General features: G+C 40.8%; 1 protein-coding gene across 3 annotated transcripts in view; it reads right to left on the bottom strand.

Annotated features, from left to right (window-relative positions):
• Positions 1-23492, bottom strand: part of EPSTI1 (epithelial stromal interaction 1) — an 83145-nt gene extending 59653 nt beyond the window's left edge. The window contains exons 1-5 of one of the 3 annotated variants that reach the window (XM_059377766.1): positions 23184-23492; positions 9139-9197; positions 7320-7403; positions 4011-4084; positions 3012-3095 (exon numbers count right to left, since the gene is read on the bottom strand). In XM_059377766.1, coding sequence (XP_059233749.1) covers positions 3012-3095; positions 4011-4084; positions 7320-7403; positions 9139-9197; positions 23184-23362 — 480 coding nt within the window. In that variant the 5' untranslated portion in view covers positions 23363-23492. The remainder of the gene's footprint in view (positions 1-3011; positions 3096-4010; positions 4085-7319; positions 7404-9138; positions 9198-23183) is intronic. The other 2 variants (XM_059377767.1, XM_059377768.1) reach the window with 2 other exon arrangements.
• Between the last annotated feature and the right edge of the window lie 733 nt (positions 23493-24225).

Raw genomic sequence — 24225 nt, 5'->3', positions numbered from 1 at the left:
AATCAAAGACCACTCACATGTGCTAGCAGGGAATACAGTTTACTCTCCCCTCACTCACATACAGGTTGTGACTAATTAAAGACCTGCGTTCCGTGGTGACTCCCCCTGGGAGAGGAAAAACTGAAGGGCAAGGGGGGTTAAGACCACAGACCAAGCTAGGGACTCTCGGGTGGCAGTAGGCTGCTTGGTTTCTACTTGACCCAGAGTTCCTGGACAGTAGCCATTTGCCTGGGGAGGAAGGTGGTACTTTGCAGGCTGCTGTCCACATGTGTGTCTGCTGTGCACTTTAAGGAATCAGTGCTCCATAAGTACTGCTATTATTGCTTCCCTTGGCCATTTCCACACTGGCAATGTGAAGGATGCCATTTCTAGATGGCTAATGTCCATTTTTCTTTTATCTGACACAAGCTACTAGATAGGCTCACACTCAGTAGGAAAAGCCACAGATTTATATTCAACAGGAAGAACTAGGTCCTGGTGGCAGCACAGGGCAATTAACCAGAGAAATCAAGTCCGTGGAAGGACCAGGGTAGGCTGCTCCTTATCTTGTTAGGAAGCTTATATTAATACTCCTCAACTTTTCTGTGCACAAGAATCAACTGGGGAGCTTATTAAAATACAGGTTCTGGTTTAAAAGGTCTCAGGTGGGGTCTCAAAATTCTGCATTTCTGACAAGTGATGCCTATGCTGCTGGCTTAAGGAACACATTTTGAACGGGAAGGACCAACATATCCATGTTCTCTCCCCATCTTTCACTTTTGGATAAAATTATGCCAATAATCATTACAGTTATCACATTAGAAAAGCCAACCCAATTAAGATTCTGTAGTTAATGATTGCAATACATCTAGTGTTATGGTACAACTTGGAAAGAGGACAATGTTGCTTTTACTTAACGTGAAAGAAAGCCACGTCGGCCACGAACATTTCTGAATAGTGTACATTATTTGACCCTGGGAAGAAAAGAGCTATTAATAACCCACAAGCCAGCCAATTATGGTATTAAATGACCACTAATACGTGGCTCTTAGAAGAAATTGCAACACAATAATTCTTCAGGATCTGCAAGCCTCTTAATTCAATTCCTGGTGATGACTGGATGACTTTCTTAGTTCCATCTAAAATGTAGACAGACTACGTAAAAATAGGACACCTCTTCTACAATCACAAGACCAAAATGTGAGGCTTCCTTTGAATAAAAAGGAACGAGGGGGGGAATTGGATGAAAAAGGATGGCGAATAGGGAAGTAGAAAGACCAATACAAATGCATTAAAGGTTAAAAACAAATTATTGTAATAAAAATCTTTTCAGGGAAGGTATAGTAGCTGATCAATTGGAAACAGATTGCCAAATCAGATTTTGTAAGCAGAAGTTCTTACACTCTTTTGTCTTACACTTCCAGCATTACATTAGAGTTCCTCCCATAGAAGTCCAGTCTAATCTCCGCACCAGCGCACACATCTCCCTCTACAGATGCTCCCAGCCATGAGAGAATGGGATGAGGTAGGGCTTAGTGTAGGGGCATGGCAGGGAGCTGCCCAAGATCATACAACATAACTGAATACCTTATAAGAAAGGTGGTCTGCTTAGCAGCGAGGTGGACAGCAGAAAAGACTCATACACTCGCATGTGTCTTATAAGCCATCACCTTCTGGCTTCATTAACTCCAACTGGTAAAAACATCTATTGCTTGGTAACCAGGCTTAAATTTTGACCAACACTCGGTCTTTAAATTTTTTTTAAAGATTTTACTTATTTATTTGACAGAGAGAGGGCGAGAGAGTGAACATGGGGGCAGGGGGAGCAGGAGGCAGAGGAAGAGGAAGAAGCAGAGTCCCTGCTGAGCAGGGAGCCCAACATGGGACTGGACCCCAGGACCCTGGGATCATGACCCGAGCCGAAGGCAGATGCTTAATGACTGAGCCACACAGGTGCCCCCAACACTCGGTCTTTAAAAGAGAAAAAGAAAGGAAAAGAGGGAAAGAGAAAGAGACAGGCAGACAGGCAGGCAGACAGACAGCAAGAATGTTTCCATGACTTAAACTTGTTTCCATGACTTAAACTTGCAGCAGATGCCACTCTCAGTGGGAAGTATCATGAACCAATGTCCATGCCTCTCATACTCAAAACCTACTACAGCTCAAGACTTCGCAGGGAATGGGAAAAGGAAGAGAGGTGGGGGTAGAACAACACGACATTCTTGTTCTTCTGCAGCAGAAAAGCATTTTTAAGAGATTTTTTTGCCAAACCCCAGAAAGAGTATCAAAACTAAAAACATCACTTTCACTCTGAGGTTTAGCATAGATCCTATTAGTAATACTGAAATACAAATGCACACTTTTTCTTTTAACAGGAAGAGAGGTAGGCTCACCTATTGAATTCTCACCCCAGAAAATTCCAAATTTAGATATAAACATGGCAGTGCACTGACTGCTTTGTTATTAACTGCTTTGTCTTCTGGTCAAATACACAGCCCCTACCTGGATTGCTTGCTTGGAAGGTGAGAGGATGTGTTCACTAAGAACTCGAGCCCTGGGACGCCTGGGTGGCTCAGTTGGTTAGGCAGCTGCCTTCGGCTCAGGTCATGATCCCAGCGTCCTGGGATCGAGTCCCACATCGGGCTCCTTGCTCCGCAGGGAGCCTGCTTCTCCCTCTGACTCTGCCTTCCACTCTGTCTGCCTATGCTCGCTCTCGCTTGCTCTCTCTCTCTGACAAATAAATAAATAAATCTAAAAAAAAAAAAAAAAAAAAAAAAAAAGAACTCAAGCCCTGAGGCCAGTCTGCCAGATTTGAATCCTACTTCTGTTTATTGGCCAGGAGCCCTTGGGCAAGTTATATATCCTGTCTGCCAGTTTCCTCATTTGTAAACTTAAGGTAATAAGAATAACATATACTCATAAAGTTGTTGTGAGAATTAAATGAATTTGTATATGGGCAGTGTGGAGAAGAGAACCTGGCAAGCAGAAAGCCTTCCATAAACGGCAGCGCATCATCCTTTCTACCATCTGACCTTCTCTCTCTGAATTGCCTTCATCTTTTGCATTTCGGCTTCTTCTGCTTCCTTCTTGATTCTTACAGATTCTTCTCTTTTTAGCTAAATTGTATTGAAATTACAGAAGACAAAAAACAGTTACTATTTTTCAGTCTGAACCTCTGGAACACAAAATTATGATGAAAGGCAAATTACAGTATTGTTTGGGCTCTACCTCGCCATGATTATAGGCTGGTGCTTCCAGCTCCTTAGATCACAGAGAATGGTCAGGCTGTATCCCCTGCCTGTGAAATTAATCTCTTGTGTTTCTTCCTTGGTCTCTGTCTATCATCCCACCCCTCACACAGGTTGGGGGGAGGAAAGATCAGATAATATTTCCTTATTATAAAACTCATAGAGTTCCTTATTTAAAAAAAAAAAGGTCACTAGCATCTTAAATCTTTTTACGCTACTTTCATGACTGGTATTGGTTAAACAAATCCATGTCCTTGGAATAAAACATCAAAAAACAGGGATGCCGGGGTGGCTCAGTTGGTTAAGCAACTGCCTTTGGCTCAGGTCATGATCCTAGAGTCTGGGGATCAAGTCCTGCATTGGGCTCCCTGCTCAGCAGGGAGTCTGCTTCTCCCTCTGACCCTCTCCCGTCTCGTGCTCTCTCTCTCTCTCACTCTCTCTGTCTCTCAAATAAATCTTTAAATCTTTAAAAATAAAATAAATAAATAAATAATAAATCCTAAAATCTTTTTAAAAAATATTCAAATCATGGTAGAGTTAAGCTATAAACAACAAATCCCTTTATCAAAGGTCCTGCTGGCTGATACCTATGGCTTGGATAAGAATTCTAGATATTTTTCTCTTCACTTCTCACTTCTTGATTTCTTTGATTGTGAGAGTTTCCTCCTGCAATCGACTTTAAGGTTTTGTTTTTGGTAAAGGTACTATATTGTTCCATGGCTATCAAAAGTGCTGGTACTCAAATTCCTTGCCAAAATTAAACTAAAGGAGATGGAATCTGACCTTTTGCTGGTATTTAGATTGCCTCAGTTGGAGTTGTTGTTTCTGTCTGACTTCAGCCTCTGATTGGCTTCCACCTATGGGGAAAAAGTCACAAAGGTGAAACACGAATATTAAGCTAAAATGTCAGCCTTCAAAGACTAATTAATACATGATAAGTCTACAGCGTGAATTTCTTTAACATTTCCATGTCCCTGGAAATAAGGACATAACCAGTTTTCTTCCTAAGACATTAGAGAATGGTAATTTCTTAAAAGAGAAACAGAGCTGCTCAGCCTATGGTGCCAAATTCCTGAAAGAAGAGGACATTCTCACCAAGGTTTTAAATCATATATGTATTCAAGTCTTCACTTACACTGAAATTACACCTGAAGGCCCATGCTAAATAATAAGAAATAGTGCCTACCTTAGAAATTCTAGAACATTCGTCCTGCTTGAGTACGACCATTCCTTAACTTACTAAGGATGATGATCAGTGATGCTTTGTTTTTCTTTTTCTGACTCTACTGCCCCATATTCTAGTAGCAAAGTATAGGAAATCCTCAGAGGTCTTGCCACTAGGCAAATACATAGTCTTTATAATCCAGTTTTTAAAACTATAATGGGAATATTTTAGTTAGTAATTGATTATTAATCCATACTATTTATTATTGTTTCTTTAGGTATTCAAGAGAAAAATATAGATATTAGATTATCTGCCTGTTCTCTCCTAAACCTCAAATAATTTGGGGACAGAAATTCTTGCAGCTTGACAATCATCTAAGAATTGCTGCTAAGGGATTTCTTAGTGTTTATGCAAGCTTGGCATGTGTATTATAAAGATTCCTTTGAAATGATTCTCTGGTGCTTTGGTCACTAAAAGTGTCAGTTCTCTGAAAGATTCATTCACACAGAAGAAGCATTAAAACAATTTGCATTCACTGTAGTTTTTGTAATTGAACTGATAAAAACACCATAGAGACATTTCTTCTGAGTCCCAAAAGAGATATAAGGTCTGTTTGGTTTGGGCCCTTCAGTCTCTGTTGTGGGGGACTGGGGAATAGGAAAGAAACAGCAAGGGCTATTGAAGCTTTTATCTAACGTTACAACCACCATCAGCCTCTCCCAGAACTATTCCAATATTCTAAACGGTAAAGGAATAGGGGAGGAGTTGATGCCTAAGTCAGATGCCTAAGAATTTGAAGGTTTTGTTCAAAACTCGTCTCAAAGTTTGATACATTCTAGACTTTTTTTTTTTTTTAAAACCCAGCCTCCTTCCATGCATATAGCCTTGATCATTCCTAGATGTATCATTAACATAAAGCTGCAGTGAGACTCACATTGCCTAAGGCCCCAAGATAATAGACAACAACTGCTACAAATTCTAAAGTGAGGGACCTGGCTCTCTGCAGGGGGGTAACTGAAAAACAGTTTGGAGAAACTTAACTAGCAACTGCCTTCAGCCTATAAAAGAGGTTGGATAGGTCAAAGGGAGGTAGAAATCAGAGGAAAGAGGTTTTTCTGAGTTCCACTTTGTCTGTGTGTGTATTTGGAGAAGAAGGAATATTCACACCAAGACAAGCAAGAAAGGTTTAATGGAAATTACTTGGGGGAACTCAATCTGCGTCTCCAAGAGACTGAAGTACCTAGTGGCCCTTTACCTAGAAAAGTCAAAGCCTACATGCACCTGGCTGCTGTTAGGTGGCTCCTTAGGTCATCAAGAAGAGGTGGCTACATTGCAAATGGTCTGCAGTCCCAGAGTTTGGGGGAAGAAAGGATCCACAAGTGTTTCCTATGCTCCCAATCTGGGATGTCGTGAAAGAGACCACCAATCTAAAACTTTCTTAAAGGACTTGCCCACGTGGGCCACCTGGAGGAATACTGCAGCCCTACAAAGACAGTCTCCCTGCTAAGAGCCAATGGTGAAGCCAAGCAAACCAGCAGGAAAGTATGTCATGTCTATCAGGGAAATCCAGGTAAGAGATAGATGGCAGGCAAAGGGGCTCTGAAGAACCCCAAGAACCCCCGGGGTGAGAATCCCAGTAAGGATTCACCAAGACATTCAGAAACCAGGATCTGTACAGTACACATCCTACCTCTCATCTCTCTCTCTCTCTCCTCCTTTGACCCAGGAGGGGTCAGAATCTGGGAGCACGGGAGTCAATAGAGGAAAATTCAGCCATGTCCTGTTTCCTTTGCTAGTTTTCTAACCAGAATAGTCCTAAGCTGGAGCAGGGAAGAAGCTTTAATCTCCAGGAGTAACAATTTTTAGTACTACCTAAGACTGAACATTAATTACTAAATGACACTGTTTAATGCCTAGAATTAGCTGGACAGCTTTCATTTGAGAAAGACCAGTAAGATCTAATTTCTTCCAGACAGCATGGGAAAAACTAGTCCCATACCAGGTTGAGGGAGTCCATTAGGAAGGATAAAGTTGTTTCTTGTGATGCCCCTCAAATGTGGCTTACTCAGCATAAAGGTGACACTTGAGATTAACCATTTCATGAAATACAGTGGAATGATGGTAATAATACCACTATATTCACCCATTAAAAAATTTCCAAATTGGCTTATTTTAACCTACATCCTGCAAAAACTACTTTTCTAAAACTCTTGCAACAAGTAGCCCCTGACTTTGAGGCATTTGTATTCACTAAATCTCTGGGAGCGGTGTATCCAGCACCTTTCAGTTCTCAGATGCTGCCAGAAGAGAAAAGAGAAGAAAGCACATGAGTGATTCCCTTTAGGTGGCATCTCTGTCGAATGATTCAACCACCAGGCAAAGGCAGCCCACACAATTCATCACACTGGCATACACTCCAGAGTCCCAAAGGTCTCTCTACCTGTACAATGAAAAAACAGCTAGTCTCTTTATACCCACCACCGGGTCCCCAGTTCATTCTCATCTTCCTTTTAGAATTGAATCGCCATTCATTTTTTTTCCCATTAGCATTCAATACTGCCAGGATTAATATGCGTGTGCTAGCTTTTACTCCCATCCTGACTAGTGCTATGACAAGGCATATGCAGCGCCCCAGGTAAGCTTTCTTCAGAGCTGATCATCTAAGAGGCTCTAAATTATTCAGCAATTAAGCCATCACTTTATTCCCACGTAACTATGGCATCATACGTTTGCTTCTTGCAGAAAATCAGAAACAATAACATACCAGTATACCTAAGAATTTCAGTTTTAAATGCATTTCCATTCCAAGAAGCATATTAACCCCAAAACCTGTAACGTGCATCCAAAGACAGGTGTAGGCAAGGCGCTAACAGGATCCCTGGGTGGCCCGCTCCTACCCAACTCAGGCACCTGGTTTGCTGGCTTACCCAACCGCCGTGGTGCCAGGTTAACGGGCTTCGCTCTGTGTTGCTCCTTCCACTTCTCAAGACTCTCCAGCTCTTGCTCAGCAACTAAGCCAGGTGAGAAATATCAAATCATCAATTATTAGAATGTGAAAAGGAAACAGGTCTCTTGAAAGCCCAAGGAACAAACAGCAGAGGGCAATTAACTACATGTAAGCACAAGAGGACAAAATATCCAGAAAAGGAAGCCACCCCTTGGAGTCACCCTGCCCCCACACCCCCTCACACCACCCTGCCGGCACTTTCTCTCCATGAAAATAAACTGAAGGTTCAAATTTGAAAAAGAAAAAAAAACCTGAACTCCTACTAAAATAAAGGAGTTTAGTTTTTCCTCTCATTCTGGCAATTTTAAAACCCTATATCAAATTAAATTTAATTTCCTCTAGAGAATGTGTGCAAAATGAGAACCTCCTTATGTCGATAAGAACTCTTCACACCTAGTAAACATATCTCCAGAGAATCTGATGCCCATACTACCTTTATTTTAAATGTCCCCCATGCTTACTGCAACTAGGAGGAGTGAGGGTTTATGGGTTCCTTGGGCTGGATACCACCAGCCAGAAAGCTGCCTCGCTTGATGGAGCGGTGCTATTTCCCCAATATACCCGCTGTGTGACAGCAGGGGGCACCAGAGAAACTAATTCCGTTCTTCAGTGCAAGTCTGACTCTACCCCTTAGACCTGATTGTCTCAAATGTCCATATATGGTAATTTTTAAACATTAGAGGAAAAAAAATACCAAAAAACTTCGGAAACATCCCCAAATTCCAGACCACACTAAGTCTTAAATTCCTGGAAAGTATTGAAATCAAAAGCTTGTAAAATGCCAAAATCTTTAAGGAATCCATTGGTCACCTGCTGGCAGTACCCACAATTACTCTGCATAGTTGTGATTATTGTATTTGGCGCTGATGCAGGTGTACGACCTAGGGTGCTACCTGTCTGGCGGAGACCCAAGTCTCTAATTTAGAAACCTGCTTTCTTGTTTTGCCTGTAGACCCATTCCCAGCCACAATATTAAATTTCTTACCAAGATCTAATGAAAGAGAGCACAGAACATCAAGGCTAGCCCCACAGCTTGACTTGAACAAGCCTCCTAACATCTTTGTGAACTAGCGGAACTTTAGCTCTCCATTTACCTCTAAGACATAATGCTGTAACTTTTAATGACAGCATTTATTTTACCATAAAACTTCAGTCAAATATGTGACACACCCAGTAGGTACAAGGAGCACAAAAATGAGTACAGTGTAACCCCTTCCCTCAAAGAGATTGTAATCTAGACAAGGAAACTAAGGTACACCAATAAAAACAGCTGAGGGTACACAGTGGTTAAAGAAAAATTCCATTAAGAAGGGATGGGACAAGACAGATAAAGACAGGGACAAATTAGGTCATGGTGCATTTTATATATAATTCCTCTGCTCCACAGTGTTCATAGTCCTGTAAGAGTATCTGTAGTCAGCCCAATTTCCTGGGAACTAGGTAGATTTATTGGCAAAAGATGTGGGAAAGTTTAAGCCCCATGGAAATCTAAGGTTTATGATTGCACTATAAGTTCTGCTATTAACACAGAGAAACAAATTTAGAAACACTAATAATAGAATAATTTTAAAAGGTGTAATTAAAGCAGTTAAGTTAAAAAAGAAAAAACTTGATAAGATCTAGTGAGTCTGTGTCTATACAAATGAGAAAATAAAAATACTACAAACCTAAGTAAACCAATCCTACTCTATTCAGAAGACGGGAAGCATTCTGAATGTTGACTGAATAAATATACGTACTCCTTTTTATCTGATTTCTTCGGTTTTCATTTGGTACTATCATGGTATATGCACCTGGGCTGGAACGAAGAGAAAAAACATTGATTACCATGAGAAAATACTAATGCAACATGGGGACTTAAGTGGGTAGAAGAAGAATCAATGAAACAAGATGGAATTGGGAGGGAGACAAACCATAAGTGACTCTTAATCTCACAAAACAAACTGAGGGTTGCTGGGGGGAGGGGGTTTGGGAGAAGGGGGGTGGGATTATGGACATTGGGGAGGGTATGTGCTTTGGTGAGTGCTGTGAAGTGTGTAAACCTGGTGATTCACAGACCTGTACCCCTGGGGATAAAAATATATGTTTATAAAAAATAAAAAATTTAAAAAAAATAAAATAAAATAAAAAACACATAAAAAAAGAAAGTAACAGCATAAAATGTTTAGAACAGGGGTGCCTGGGTGGCTCAGTGGGATAAAGCTTCTGCCTTTGGCTCAGGTCATGATCCCAGGGTCCTGGGATCGAGCCCCGCATCGGGGCTCTCTGCTCAGTGGGGAGCCTGCTTCCCTTCTCTCTCTGCCTGCCTCTCTGCCTACCTGTGATCTCTGTCTGTCAAATAAATAAATAAAATCTTTAAAAAAAAGAAAATACTAATGCATATAAACCTCTAGACATTCTTCCTGCTCATATATTTATGATCCTCACCACCAAATAGGTACCGTGGAAGATAATCTTCTTAAGGCCCAGCTCTGTTCTCTGGAAGCTTAGGAACTAGTTGTCAAAGTAAAACGAACGCATACGTCCAAATACGGAAATACAAAGCAGCCCGTGAAGTCCGGCAAGTGCCTGCTTCACAGCTGGCTCTTGGTAAACTGTCCATGTAGGGATCCATTGTTCTTCCAGGTGGCACTTGTGGGCAAGTCGCTTTGAAAGGGGTTGAGATGGGCATTCTCTGCCACTCTGACCCACACTGGGGGTACAGATAACATTCCCACATCCTTTGACCAACTGGAAACACAGGCCGTTTGTAATGCAGCCACCTTCTCTTCATGACCCTTCTGATTGGCTCTCTGGCCACAATCTTGTGCTTTGGAGCTTTGACTCTTCCAGGCATGGGTCCACTAGGTCCCTGCTTCTCCTGAGGTCACAGGTAGAACATAATCAGAGAAGGATCCCTGAAGCATTTTAATTCATGGGGTGGGGATCGGGGAAGACTTCACTTAAGGAAAAATACGCAACACTGAGATACCAGGAAGCTGTTAAACTTGAGGACAGAAACTTGACTGATCTGTACACACCCAGCCTCGGGCACAATGCCTGGCACGAAGTAGCTGCTTGATGAATGTGGGCTGAACTAAAAGGAAATGATGCCACAGACTCAGTCTGTACCTCTGTGGAGATTGGGGGGGGGGGGGAGCTCTTCTTTGAGATGATGCCTGGGGTCCCACAAGAACACAAATACTTCACAGAGCAGAAATCCAGCGTGGCAACAGACTGCAGCATACGTGTGAATCCAGTTTTAGGGGAAATGCTACAGATAAACACAATCAGCTTATAAATGTAGGGTTTTGTTTGTTTGTTTTTTAAAACGGACACTTCGAATTCTCTCTCTTCAACACAGAATGTACCATTTCAAAGGACAAATTAGCAAAGATTGAACAGCAGAGGCCGAAGTGCTGATTAACAGAAGTCCTTTCTTCCTTATCTCATTATTTTCCTAGCTGCAAGACTTTAGCCTGCTTCAAACTGGGCTTTAATTTTAGACTTGTAAATGGGGACGTGTAAAACCACCTTTGCATGCAAATGGGGCTGCAAGATGTCCAATTATTTAATGTATATCAGCAGACATTGCATTTGTAGCCTCACATGCATACGACGTTATGAATACAAAATTAGGAGGCTGCTACTGGAAATGAATCCCTTGTCCACTGCAAATTCTTTGTTCACCCTAAGAAAGATTTTTCACTTCTCAATTGCCAGCACTTCATAGGATCTTGGGAGCTGCAATTCTGTGGGTAATAGCTTCACACTTGAATATGATGCAGGGGTGAACCGTTGTACAGAGCCTTAAAGATGAAGCACAAGATACTGGATTTAAATGTCAGCCATGACATGACTACACAGTCCTCAGTGTCCACTAACATTCGCCATTCCAGGGATTTGACTCTACAAAGATCAGTCGTTCTCAAACTTTAGCATCCCTCAGAATCACCTGGGGGTTCTTGCTGAAGGGCAGAGTTCCTGATTCAGGAGGTCTGGGGTGGGGTTTGAGAACTTGCATTAACAGTTCCCAGGTGATGTCCATGTTCTTGATCTAGGGACCACAATATGAGAACCATTTATCTAGGTCAAGTTATCCTTGAACATTTGGATTTAAGGGAACTTAGGGATTAAATCCCTGTTAAAGACAGACATTAAATCATCTACCAAAGGTCATGGGGTCAATTAAGTGATGATGCTTAGACTCAAACCCCGGACTTTTGTCTTAGACGTGTTGGGCATCTGTAGCTAACTCTTCAGCTCAACACAGAAAGCATACAGTAATAATTGTCATTTAACTCCACCCTCTTGATAGACTTCCAAAGTAATCTATTTAACTGAGCACCTATTTATGGACTTGTGTTAAGGGGCTTTCGAAGAATGAGGGGAAATACAAAAAAAAAAAAAAAAACCAGACAGCAACCACTTTAACAGAGCTTAGACCTTAATTTGGAACAATTTATGAAGCCACAGGAGCACAGCACAAGAATGCCCAAAGAAGTGTCAAAGTAGGATGATGTTAAGTAGAGATCCAGGGTCAGGGAGAGTCACAGAGGCCCCAAAGGGGTAGAAATTTTCAGAGAAGGATAGCAAGCTGAAGTTTAAAAGACAGGATCCAAAATGGCAAAAGAAGTGTTTCTTCAGAGGCACTTTACTAACAGCTGCTTCAAAGAGAATTTTCCAAATTCCATAGGCTTCGGGTATGCAAATTTTGTGAAAGATTTGGAAAGAAAAATCAATCCGTTTGTAAAAGATATTACTCTACAATATCTAATCTGGATAAGTTTAAGTCTGATAACAACATACTAGAATCTTTCGTTTTAGGATGAGAACTGCAGTCAAACTATTGCAATACACATAGTCTATAAGTTCCCAGACGCAGGGCAAGACCATGAAAAGAGGGACAGAATTACCCAACCCTAAATTCAGAGCCTTTTAATTGAAAGCATTTTAACATAACCCCAGGCTCAGTGACAGAGGTCCCATTAATAAGTGTTTCATATTAGAGAATTCCTTAGCAACCATCTCAGCAACACTTTCTTGGCTGAACATGCCAAATCTGAAACAATAGTTAGAAGAAAGCATGGCAAGTAATGGAGATTCTATTCCTCTTACTTGCTATAGAAGGAGGAGCCTACATCTGAGGATCTTTTTTTTTTCTTTAATCATGTGTCAGAATGTAACGCGCTGGTAGATCCAAATATTCGTCCCTTCTCTCCTTGCTTTTTCTTGACATGAATAACAAGTATAATTTATTCATGTTTTCAGCCAATTAGTTTCCACCCACAGCAAGGGCCTCTGCTGTTTTAACCTGCATGTCTTCCCTTTCAACAATCTGACTCTCAAAGATGCTGATCTAGACAAGCCCAACCTATCTATATTTAGTATTCTCAGCATTTTCTGATAAAGCAACATTCAAGTCACTGAAATAAATGTATATCTTTGAAAATTAGTTTCCTTAATTACCTCATTGAAATTTAATGAAATATCACAATTTGTAAGATTATTTTCATTTTCCAACAGCACACATCCAGGAGAAATACTGAGAGAGAACATATAAAGAATAGCACAAGACAAGAGGAAAATGTGTTCCTGCACCATAATATATATATATATATATATATATATATATATATATATATATATATATGAAAAATACATTTAAGGAATGTTTTTCCTGTGAGGTCTCTCCTGAGCTACACAACTATTTCTCTCATGTCCATTCTTGCACAATTTTTATAATGTCTCATCAATAAGCACTCTATGAAAAAATGTTATGCTGAAGTTATGAAAAATATCTTGGCTGGCTACAAGTATTACATAAATATATCCCCTGGTGTGTACAAACTACAGCAGATGTAATTTAAATTTCTAATTAGGAACAACACTGGTTTGACTGAAAAAGAAACATAGTCAAGAGCAAAAATTCAGAAAGAGGTAGGAGATTGAGTAACAAACACATCTTTCCAGGCAGAATAATAGACATGTAGTCTACCATCCTACAAAAAAAAAATTAGTTTCAGATTTTCATAGTTCAAGAAAATCTTAACCTTGCGTGAACTTGAAAAAACAAGGATTTTTTTGATTAATCAAAAGCACTGGATAGAGAATTATTTTCTAGCTATGTCTTTCCACACTGGTTTTTGTCTTATGACCTTAATATGAGCATCTGAAGTTTACTGTTTTTAGCCAAAATGAGTCAAAACTTTTGAGCCATTCAGGTTGCCAAAAGTTCTTTATTAAATAGACCACATTTCCTAGAAAAACAAAAACAGGCAAGATCAGGCTGAGCAAATCATCCTTAACCACTAAACCTATTCCACCAACCCTGATCCAGCACTCCACAACTCCAGTGTAGAAGGGCTCATGAATTCTTTGGTCTCACAACCTGCAGAGCCCAAAACATTGTGTACACATCCAAGAGGCTGATGTGAAGCAGGTCAGTTTTTAATTCACAGCTTCTGTTGGACAGTTCAGTAGATCCCCAGAGGGCTGAACAGACACCCAGTGGAAAAGATAAACAAGAGATTACAGGTCATCAGCACCTTTGTTCATAGGATAACTTCATGGAAAGTCAAAAGAGGTATATACATGCACACATCTATCCATCCCAGCACTCATATGTAGGCTTATGACTTAATGAGATGTGGTAAACTTATGCAAATTAGAAAAATGTGTCCCTTCTTTCAAGTGGAGGTAACCATACACTAGGCCACACAATTTGGTATATATTTCAGCTCCAAATTATTCCCTTAGCTAGGCAAGTTTGTATGGTTATCAACCTGCACAACCATACAGGGTAGACCTTAAAGATGTCACACTTCATCACGTAAAACACTATCTATACACATAAATGATAAAAGCTGTGAAGATAGCAGGAAGGATTCACTCTAAGGATACAAAGAATATATATGAAGCATAGTATTATGGAGACCATCTTTAAAAGGCCAAAAATCAATGATGGGAGTAGAGATGGGTTAGTATACCTAACCAATTGTTAGGTATACTAGCAAAAATGCATAAAGTTGCTACTTTGGTAAAAATAACCACAAGGAATACCTATTTTCAGAACATAGAGATATCACATCTGGGATTTCTTTTGAGCCTACTTTCAAACTAACCTTAACCTAACAAGCTAACCTTAGCCTACTAGTGAGCTATTACTCACTAGTATTACTATTAGTATATATCACTATATTACTATTAGTATTACTATTCACAGATGCTGGGCAAAAGACATGAGATTCCTGGGCCAGAGACTAGTAAGATTTTATTACTCATGCCACAGCACAGAGCCTGAGCATCAGCATATTTATGTCTATTCTCTCTGGCTCCTGGGGGCAACATGACAGATGCTGCACATGCAGCGTGTTTGCATGGCAGGTGAGGAACACAGCAGAGCAATCCACCGTTTTTACAACAGACGGTAAGCAAGACTGGATTCCGTTCTGGGGAAAGCTTACCTCATCTCTCAACATTCCCAGCTACATAGCAACCTTGAGGAATAGTCCACATGAAAAAATGGTCTGGTGTGGTGCCTTGGCACACCCCCGAAGACATATAAAAGTGGAAGAGGCCCTAGCAGGGCTGTCTTTTCCAACAAGAGAATATTCAGGATAAATGCTCTTTTAAGAATGGCTTTGTGATAAGGAAATTTTCGTTTGCATATTTACCAAATGGTTGTACATTTTCTATTATTATTATTATTATTAACAGACTAAGATCTGGTTATGTCCCCATGTCTTAAGCATTGCTCCTCAAGATGATTTATAACTTAAAAGACAAAACCAGGGACGCCTGGGTGGCTCAGTTGGTTGAGCAGCTGCCTTCGGCTCAGGTCATGATCCCAGCGTCCTGGGATCGAGTCCCGCGTCGGGCTCCTTGCTTGGCAGGGAGCCTGCTTCTCCCTCTGCCTCTCCCTGCTATTCTGTCTGCCTGTGCTCTCTCTCCACCCGCCCCCCGCTCTGATAAATAAATAAAATCTTAAAAAAAAAAAAAAAGACAAAACCAGAAATGCAAGACATGAGGGATTTATATCTAAATTTCTGCATAGCACATTTGAAAAAATTCACTTTTTATTTGATCCTGAAAGAAACATGCTTATAGATGAAAATGTACAAAAATATATTTTTAAATATTGAAAAGTCACTTATAATCCTATCCCTCAGAAATCACAATTGCTGTTTTTGGGGGGGGGGGTGTTTTAAGATTTTATTTATTTATTTGACAGAGAAAAAGCCAAGCAGGGGGAGCAGCAGGCAGAGGGAGAGAGAGAAGCAGGCTCCCTGCAGAGCAGGGATCCTGAGGCAGACTTGATCCCAGGACCCTGGGATCATGACCTGAGCTGAAGGCAAATACTTAACCAACTAAGCCACCCCCAATTACTTTTATTTGAGTGAATTTCAGTCCAGTCTATATTCTGTACCTATTACTACACAGCTGCAATCATATCTTAAGTCCAATTTTATGTCTTCAGTTATAAATGGTTTTCCCAACTATTCATGTAACAAGCTTAATTTTAAACGGCTACGTAATACTTCACAACATGGATGCAGCATAATTCAACCTCTCACCTAACTATTTCAGTTGTTTCAGTTGTTCACTATTACAAATAATCTTGCAGGATATACAAAGCATAAAAATAAAGCTTGCACACAATATTATCCAGAAGATAACTCTAATAGTCCTCTTAAATCAATACTCTGAACAGTAATGTGGACTATATTTAAATTTTTCTTCCTTACATATCCCATTTGCATTTCTGAAATCCCAGAAACAGTTTGATGAATGATTAATGTCTGCTCTTATTTTTGACTCTCCTCAATTCTCAAACTAGGAAAGATGCTGGTTCTATCCAGCCATTCATTTTCACCTTCTCCTCCTAATGGCTGGCACCTTTATACTGTTCAGATTGACCTGTTCAGATTGACAATGCACCCAATCAAAAGACTATCATCCACAACCTTTTTTAAAGCTAGGTATGACCCTGTTATTAAGTTTGGGAAATTGAAATGTAAGTGGAAGCTATTGAGAAGGATTTCTAGGAAATCTCCCTCAAATGGAGACAAACAGGAAATGGCTTTTCTGTTGCATTCCACTTCCTGGAAGACTAAAGTGGTAGCTGGTGTTGAAGCAGCTATCTTGGTCAATGAGGCATTGAATGCAGAAGACATGCATCAGAAATGGCAGAACAGAAGGACAAAAGCTATCTGGTGCCCTGTGACTATAAAACCACTGTATTAGTGGTAATCTGTTACCAAGCTGCCTGGTTTTATTTTTTTTTTTTTTTAAGATTTTATTTACTTATTTGACAGAGAATGAGATCACAAGTAGGCAGAGAGGCAAGCAGAGAGAGAGAGTGGGAAGCAGGCTCCCTGCTGAGCAGAGAGCCTGATGCAAGGTTCAATCTCAGGATGCCAAGATCATGACTGGAGCCAAAGGCAGAGGCCTGAGCCACCCAGGCACCCCACCAAGTTGCCTGGTTTTAAACCTTAATTCTATTACTTTCTAACTACAATTTTGAGCAACTTACTAAGTTTTTCTATTTTTTCACCTGTGAAATGGGGATGACAGCTATGTATGTCTTAGAGTACAGATATAAAGTCCTCAGAAGAATGCTAGGTGATAAATGTTCTATTATGGTTGCCTGCTATTTTTATAAACCCTAAACTAACTACCCTCACACCTATTTCATAGGTGAGAAACAAAGCCATCTATGCTTAACATATCTATTATATGTAATTGTAATATAAGAGTTATGTATAACATATATATGATCCCTCTTTCACCATATGTAATATAACCTAACCCTAAATCACAGTACAACTCCTTTTTTTAATTTTTTTTTATTTTTTTTATTTATTTGACAGACAGAGATCACAAGTAGGCAGAGAGGCAGGCAGAGAGAGAGAGAGAGAGGAGGAAGCAGGCTTCCTGCTGAGCAGAGAGCCCGATGTGGGATTCGATCCCAGGACCCTGGGATCATGACCTGAGCCGAAGGCAGCGGCCTAACCCACTGAGCCACCCAGGCGCCCCAGTACAACTCCTTTTTCATGCTGTGACTGAATTTCTTCTTTGTTCCGTCTTCCACAATGTACGTGATTTAGTTTTTCTAATTGTCTTTTTACAACCCTGTTTCTCACATTTGTCTCTAACATCTGTATCCTAGTTCCTGATCCTTTTCTTTGATCTGTGTCTTAGGAGTAATAAGAACCACTGCATGAAACAAAGTGTTGTTGATAAATAGCTCATTAAAGATTAGCAAATAGTCTTCTGTAAAAGATAGCATGGTTCTGAGCCCAGGTTTTTTTCCCTAAATTATTTATTGAGCTAGAATATACTTAGGACAAACTGTACATATCTTAAGCACACAGCTCCATGACAAACTTCCTTTTAATTTCTCCAGATTCCAAAAGAAAAAATAAAAAAAAGAGAGGGGCATAATGAACTTTAGAATATAATCTGAAATTACTTTTTCCCCAATTTTTTATCTTAAATTTTAAGCCTACAAGTAAAATTCAAATATTAATAAAATGAAAACTCATATACTATTTACCTATATTTACCAATTGCTCATGGTTGGTCACATTTCTTTCACTTTCCTTGTCTTTATTTTTTTCTGAATCATATGAAAGTAAGCTGCAGAGTCAGTAACATAACGCTGAATACCTCAGCATGTATGTCCTAAGAACAAAAATATTCCCCTACTTACAGGTTAAAAAAAAAAAAACAAAACTATCACACCCAATTAATATAATATTTACTCTATATTCAAATTTCTAAGTTGTTCCAATGTTCAGAATATTTCTCCCTACCCTCCCACCGCATCCAATCACAGATCACAATGCCTGTTGTTTGACACGTCTCTTTAGTGGATCCAGGATCATCTCCTTGACTTTTTCCTGCCTTTCGTGACTAATATTTCTAAAGAGTCCAGATATGGCGGTTGATTTTCTGCGTCAGCTTCCTCCAACAGGATACCCTGGTATCTAGCTAAAGGTGATTTCTAGGTGCATCTGTGGGAATGTTTCAGAAAAAGGGAAGCATTGGAATCCATGGTCTGAGTAAAGCAAGTGGCCCTTCCTGTTGTGGTTGGGCATCATGCAATCCACTGAGGGCCTCAACAGAACAAGGAAAGCAGAGGAAGGTTAAAACCAGGTTAAAACCTGATTGGCTGAGCTGAGACATCAATCTTCTGCCCTTGGTACTCCTGGTCCTTGGGCCTTCACACTTAGAAGGGAATGTATACCATAGACTCTCCTGCTTTTAGGATTTGGAGATACACACTGGCTTTCCTAAGTCTCCAGCTTACAGATGAGAGATGATGGGACTTCTCAGCCTTCATAATAATGGGACCCAATACCTGATAGCCTTATAATAAATTTCTTTATATATATATATGAAATAATCTTATATATAAAAATATGTATAATATATATTATATATCTATATAATTCTCAAATGTTTTATAACATATAAAATATTATATATAATGTTTATAATAATAATCTCTTTATAATATGAACATATCTTCTCCTACCTGTCACCTTCTATTGGCATAATGGCCCTAAGACTTTCTACTTGGCATAAAGAATCAAAGATCACAACTTAACACTTTAAATATAAAGATGTCTTCATATCAAACTATTTGAAGTGGTCATTTCTAAGGATTATAATCACAGGGGACTTTTACTGTCTATATTATTTTTGTAATGTTTCAGTTTTTATAGCAAGCAGATATAACTTTACTTTTACAATCAGGGGTAAACATTCCAAAGATTTCTGGTGTATCTAAGAGGCTGTGTTGTTTAGGTCCTCCGAAATGAAGACATCAAGACAGCATTAGATATGTAAGAGGTTTTTTGGGAAGAATGCTTGTGAAGGACCAAAGAGGAATGAGCGGGGGTAGGCTGTGAAAGCCTTAATAACAAGAGCAGATTTGATACCTGTGAAAGCAGAGAGGGGAGAGGGGTTGAGTGGGAAAAGCCTCAGACCACTGTACAGGTCTGAGAAAATCCTAAGATAGTTCAATGTGGAGCTTTCTGGTGAAAGTTGCCCAATAGAGAAGTTTCACCTGGGCCAGGAATGGGCTGACTCTAGTACCCTAGAATGTTCAGACACTGGCTGGAAGAATGCAGAATCAGTGTGCTCTCAGAACAAAGGGTGTAACGGACAAATGGCTTACCGCTGGGGCTGTCAGTGGACTGGGCTTCCCACAGTAAGTTCTTTTGAAGGAAATCTGGGATAGCAAGTTTCCCTGGGCACCACATATGCTATATAAACTTCTATGGTATAATAAAATATAAAAACTTAGTCTTTGTCCCTGGTTCCTGGCACAGAAATCCAAAAACCCTTGGGATTCCAAGTGATAAGAGTGTTGATTATATGTTAATGAGATAACCCCAGAATATTTCAGGAGCCAAGCTATTTGCCAGAAAAATCAACCCTATGATTAAAGGGTTAGAACTTTCAGGTCTACCCTTCTAACATCTCTGGGGAGGGGGGAAAGGAGCTAGAGACCTAGTTCAGTGAAGAACTCAGTGGCCAGTGGTTTAATTGGGCTAGAATAAATATTGGGCTGTGTAATTGGGCTAGAATAAATATTCTTCAATAAGGACTGAGTATTGGTGAGCACCTCAAAGTGCTGAGAGGATGGCCCACCCAGATAGGGTATGGCGGTTCTGTGCAACATCCCACCCCAATATCTTGCCCTGTGCATCTCTTCCACTTGGCTGTTCCTAAGCTGTACTCTTTATAATAAAGCTGCAATCATAAGTAGAGCGGTTTCCATGATTTCTGTGATTCATTCTCGTGAATTATCAAACTAGGGGAGGAGAGGTCATGGAAACACCCACATCTGCAGTCAGCCGGGCAGAAGCGCGGGTAGTCTGGGGACCCCCATTTGTGGCTGGTGTCTGAAACAGGGGCAGTCTTGTGAGACTGGGCCCTAACCCACGGGGTCTGTGCTAACTCTGAGTAGTGTCAGAACTGCACTGAAGTCAGTTGGTGTTGAAATAATGTATGACCGTTAGCAAAAACCCCACCCAGCTCCTAACTATCCTGTAGACTGCAGCTCGAGCATCACTTCTTGGCAAGCCTTCTGCTCCCAGGGCTAGCTCCAACCCTGGCTTCTCCTTGTAGGGCAGATGAAGAGTCACTCCCGTAATTACCTAATCACTGTCTGCCCCATCGATTTAGACTCTAAGCTACATTAGGGCTTATCTTCTGTTGAGTAGTTACTTGTTCCTCAATTTTTAATTAAATATCCAGGGCTGGAGATCCTCTTACAGGTTTGTTGGGAGGTCTGAAAGAGAATATATATAACACACTTCCACATACTGAGCATTACATGTGTTTGCTATTATTGTTGCTCATCTTTAAGTCTCTTCAGTTCTTAGTATAAAGTAGGCTACAAATATGTTCATTTATATATGAATTCAATTCATCTGATGTAAATTTAACTGTATAGCAGAATTCCACATTATAGGCTCATTTTCAGAGTATCTTTTTATTGCCTGTAAACAGCATCAAGCGAAAGGGCCACTTCTAGGCATGATTATAGACTGGCCTCTGAATGAAGTGAACCCTGTGTTGCTCTCACAAAGAAGAGCCTATTGCCCAGAATTGAGTAAAGTCAGGTGAAATCCCCCTTCCAGAAAAACCCACGCTTTAATCTTTTATTTATCTGGATATCATAGAAGTCAGTTGTGAGATACTTACCAAAAAAAGCAAAATATTGAAAGGGAAAGTGTTACTTTGGATTTGAAGTATATATGAGCTTCTTTCTCTTTAAATCTGTGTAGATGGCTTATGATATTGAGGGCCAAGAGAAAATCACCCACTAAAAATAACTGGGAGAGCCGATATGAATTAGCACTTATAATTACTTAAATCCAAATATAGTCAAGAACACAGCCTTTGCCTTAGAGTCTATTAGAGATTCTCATAAATCATTTAGAATTTTAAAAGATTGCCTTAAAAATCTCTATTTATATTTATATGTAAGTAGGTGTTTTAAATCAGTGTATTTTTTCAAGGTACAAACACTCCACTTCAGGATGACAGCATGGTAGTTGATCAATAAACATTTGTTAAATGAATTCAAGGCTATCAGCATCCAAAGACATTTCCTTTCCACCAGGCATAACCTTACTCTTTATTCATACACACACAAAAATACAAAGAAACCCTCAGAGGTTGGTATTATCTCATTTTAAATAATGAGGAAACCGAGACATAAAGTAGTTAAGCACCCTGTTGATGTTCAGAGAAAAATAATGGCAGAATCAGAATGTGGACCCAATATTATGCCTAGCAAAATAAGTCAATCAGAGAAAGACAACTATCATATGATCTCCCTGATAGGAGGAAGTGGAGATGCAACATGGGGGGTTTGGGGGGTAGGAAAAAAATAAATGAAACAAGATGGCATCGGGAGGGAGACAAACCATAAGAGACTCTTAATCTCACAAAACAAACTGAGGGTGGTGGGAGGAGGGGGGTTGGGGGGGGTGGGGTTATGGACATTGGGGAGGGTATGTGCTATGGTGAGTGCTGTGAAGTGTGTAAACCTGGCGATTCACAGACCTGTACCCCTGGGGCTAATAATACATTATATGTTTATTTTAAAAACATAAATAAATAAATAAATAAATAAATAAATAAAAGGATGTGGACCCAAGTGCCTTGGTCCTTAAAGCCGAAGCTGAAGCTGGTGCTCCCACACCTACACTAGTGCTTCCTAATGAATAAATGGAGGGATGCATACAATAGAAGGTTAAATCTCAATCCTTTAGCATGTAAATAAACTCATATTGAAAGTGAGTAAATGAAGGCTAAGCACTTTTTACTTCCTTTTTCACTTCCCATCAGAAAAATGCTGTAATTCCTCTCCAAAAATTAAAAAAAATGAATAAATCGAGAGACCTGGGTGGCTCAGGTGGTTAAGCCCCTGCCTTCAGCTCAGGTCATGATCCCAGGATTCTGGGATGGAGTCCCACATCAAGTCTCCTTCGCTCTCTGCCTCTGCCACTCTGCCTGCTTGTGCTCATGCTCTCTCTCTTTGACAAATAAATAAATAAAATCTTTTAAAAATGAATCAATTAAACTCCCTTTAAAAGAAAAAGATTTGGGGCGTCTGGGTGGCTCAGTGGGTTAAGTCTCTGCCTTCGCCTCAGGTCATGGTCTCAGGGTCCTGGGATCAAGCCCCACAACCCGCTCCACACTGTAAGTAAGGGTTCTTGCATACAGCACCTAACCCAGGACAGGACTCCAAACCTTACAGTCACTCTGGACCTCACCAGGTCTCACTCCTACCAAGTGGTTTATCTGGGAACTTTGTAGAGATGCAAAAGTGCTCCCAGAGGCAGCATTTGGACTTCTATCCCCTAACACATTCCCTCTCTGCTCCTACCCTGGCATCATTTAGAGTCCTGATTTTTGAAACCAGGAGGGGTAAAAATTCTTATACTAAAGAGTCTGAGTTCTGGAGATACCTGGAAAGTTAGTAGGAAGTGCAGGCGATTTCTACACACGTCATTTCAATACTGTAGCCAGCCACAAAAATCAGAAAAGCAGAGTTCTTGAAAGGAATCAGAGCTCAGATAGTTAGTAAAGACCCGCAGACTGGCACACTCAATTTATAAGGCAATTTCTGAGTGCTTTTTGTGTAGGCAAATAAGGTTACCTTCACCCAAAAACCCTGCCACTGGGCCCCTGTGGTTTCAAACTCCAGTGATTCAGAAAGTGCTTGTAGGTTTGAGGTCTGGGCTCCCGCCCCCAAAACCGGTTGTTAAGTACTTACACCCGCTGGCTCTGGAGCCCCCGGCTTTCCCGCGCAGGGCTCTGGGGCGCCACCTCCAAACTGGGTCTGGGACCTTGCAGCCGGCCTGGCTCCGGGGGCCGCCCAGGGAGGTCCCGGGTCAGGCGGGGGGCGGGAGAGGCGCCGAGCCCAGAGCCCACCACCCGAGTGCGGGTGAACATAGCTCTGGGTCCGCGGGTCCCGGGCGCCCACTGCGGGAGGGACGCTTAGGGAGTCTCGAGATGCGATTCCGAAGGGCAAGGCAGCGGTTTTAACAGCTAGAGTTTCGATTTCCCGCTGCCAGCTGCAGCTGCGCCCGCCCCTAGGGACTTCCCCACTGAAGCTCTATCTGGCGCCCTCCGACCTTACCGCAGGGCACAGCTCCCGAGGCGCCACCCTCGCCGGGTGGGGAGTGCCCCTGGCTGGGTTTAAGGTCCCAGGACCACCTCAGAGCACAGTAAAGAGAACCGTCATCAGCCACCGACACCTCGTGAGCAAGTGGCCACAAGGGAATGAGAATCCTGAAAGATTTAGGGACTGTTTGACAGGTAACCCTAATTTGTGGTTACTGCTGGATATCCGAGACCGTGAACAATATATTAAACTTTGGACTCCAGAGATCAGGTGAATTAATAAAATCAAACAAAATTTTGCCTTTTATCAGTAATGACTGCTGTTTGGTTATTGTGCAAAATACTTTGAAGTTAAAGGAAGCTGTAAAGTGAAGTCAAAAGTCAAAGGAAACCCACAAGAGAAGCAAGCCCCTGTTATTTCTCCTGTTACCATGGCGGCATTAGCATTTGTTTACGTATCTCCAGCAATACAGGTCAAGGGAGGCGAGAGATGTCTCTCATTTTTGTATAGCAGGCATTAGGACACTCAGGATCAACCCAATACACACTGGAATCATGGGAGAGATTTTTACAAATATGGATGCTAAGTCTTACCTCCAGACCTACAGATACAGAGTCTTGCAAATCCATATTTGAGAAAGTGCCCATACCCTAGTTGAATGTCTTGCACAGACCAGGTATGTAATCAATAT

Source organism: Mustela nigripes, chromosome 15, assembly GCF_022355385.1.
Source record: "Mustela nigripes isolate SB6536 chromosome 15, MUSNIG.SB6536, whole genome shotgun sequence".
Lineage (NCBI taxonomy): Eukaryota > Metazoa > Chordata > Mammalia > Carnivora > Mustelidae > Mustela > Mustela nigripes.
Note: the sequence above shows the minus strand (reverse complement) of the source record. Positions and strands in the feature narration are given on the sequence as shown.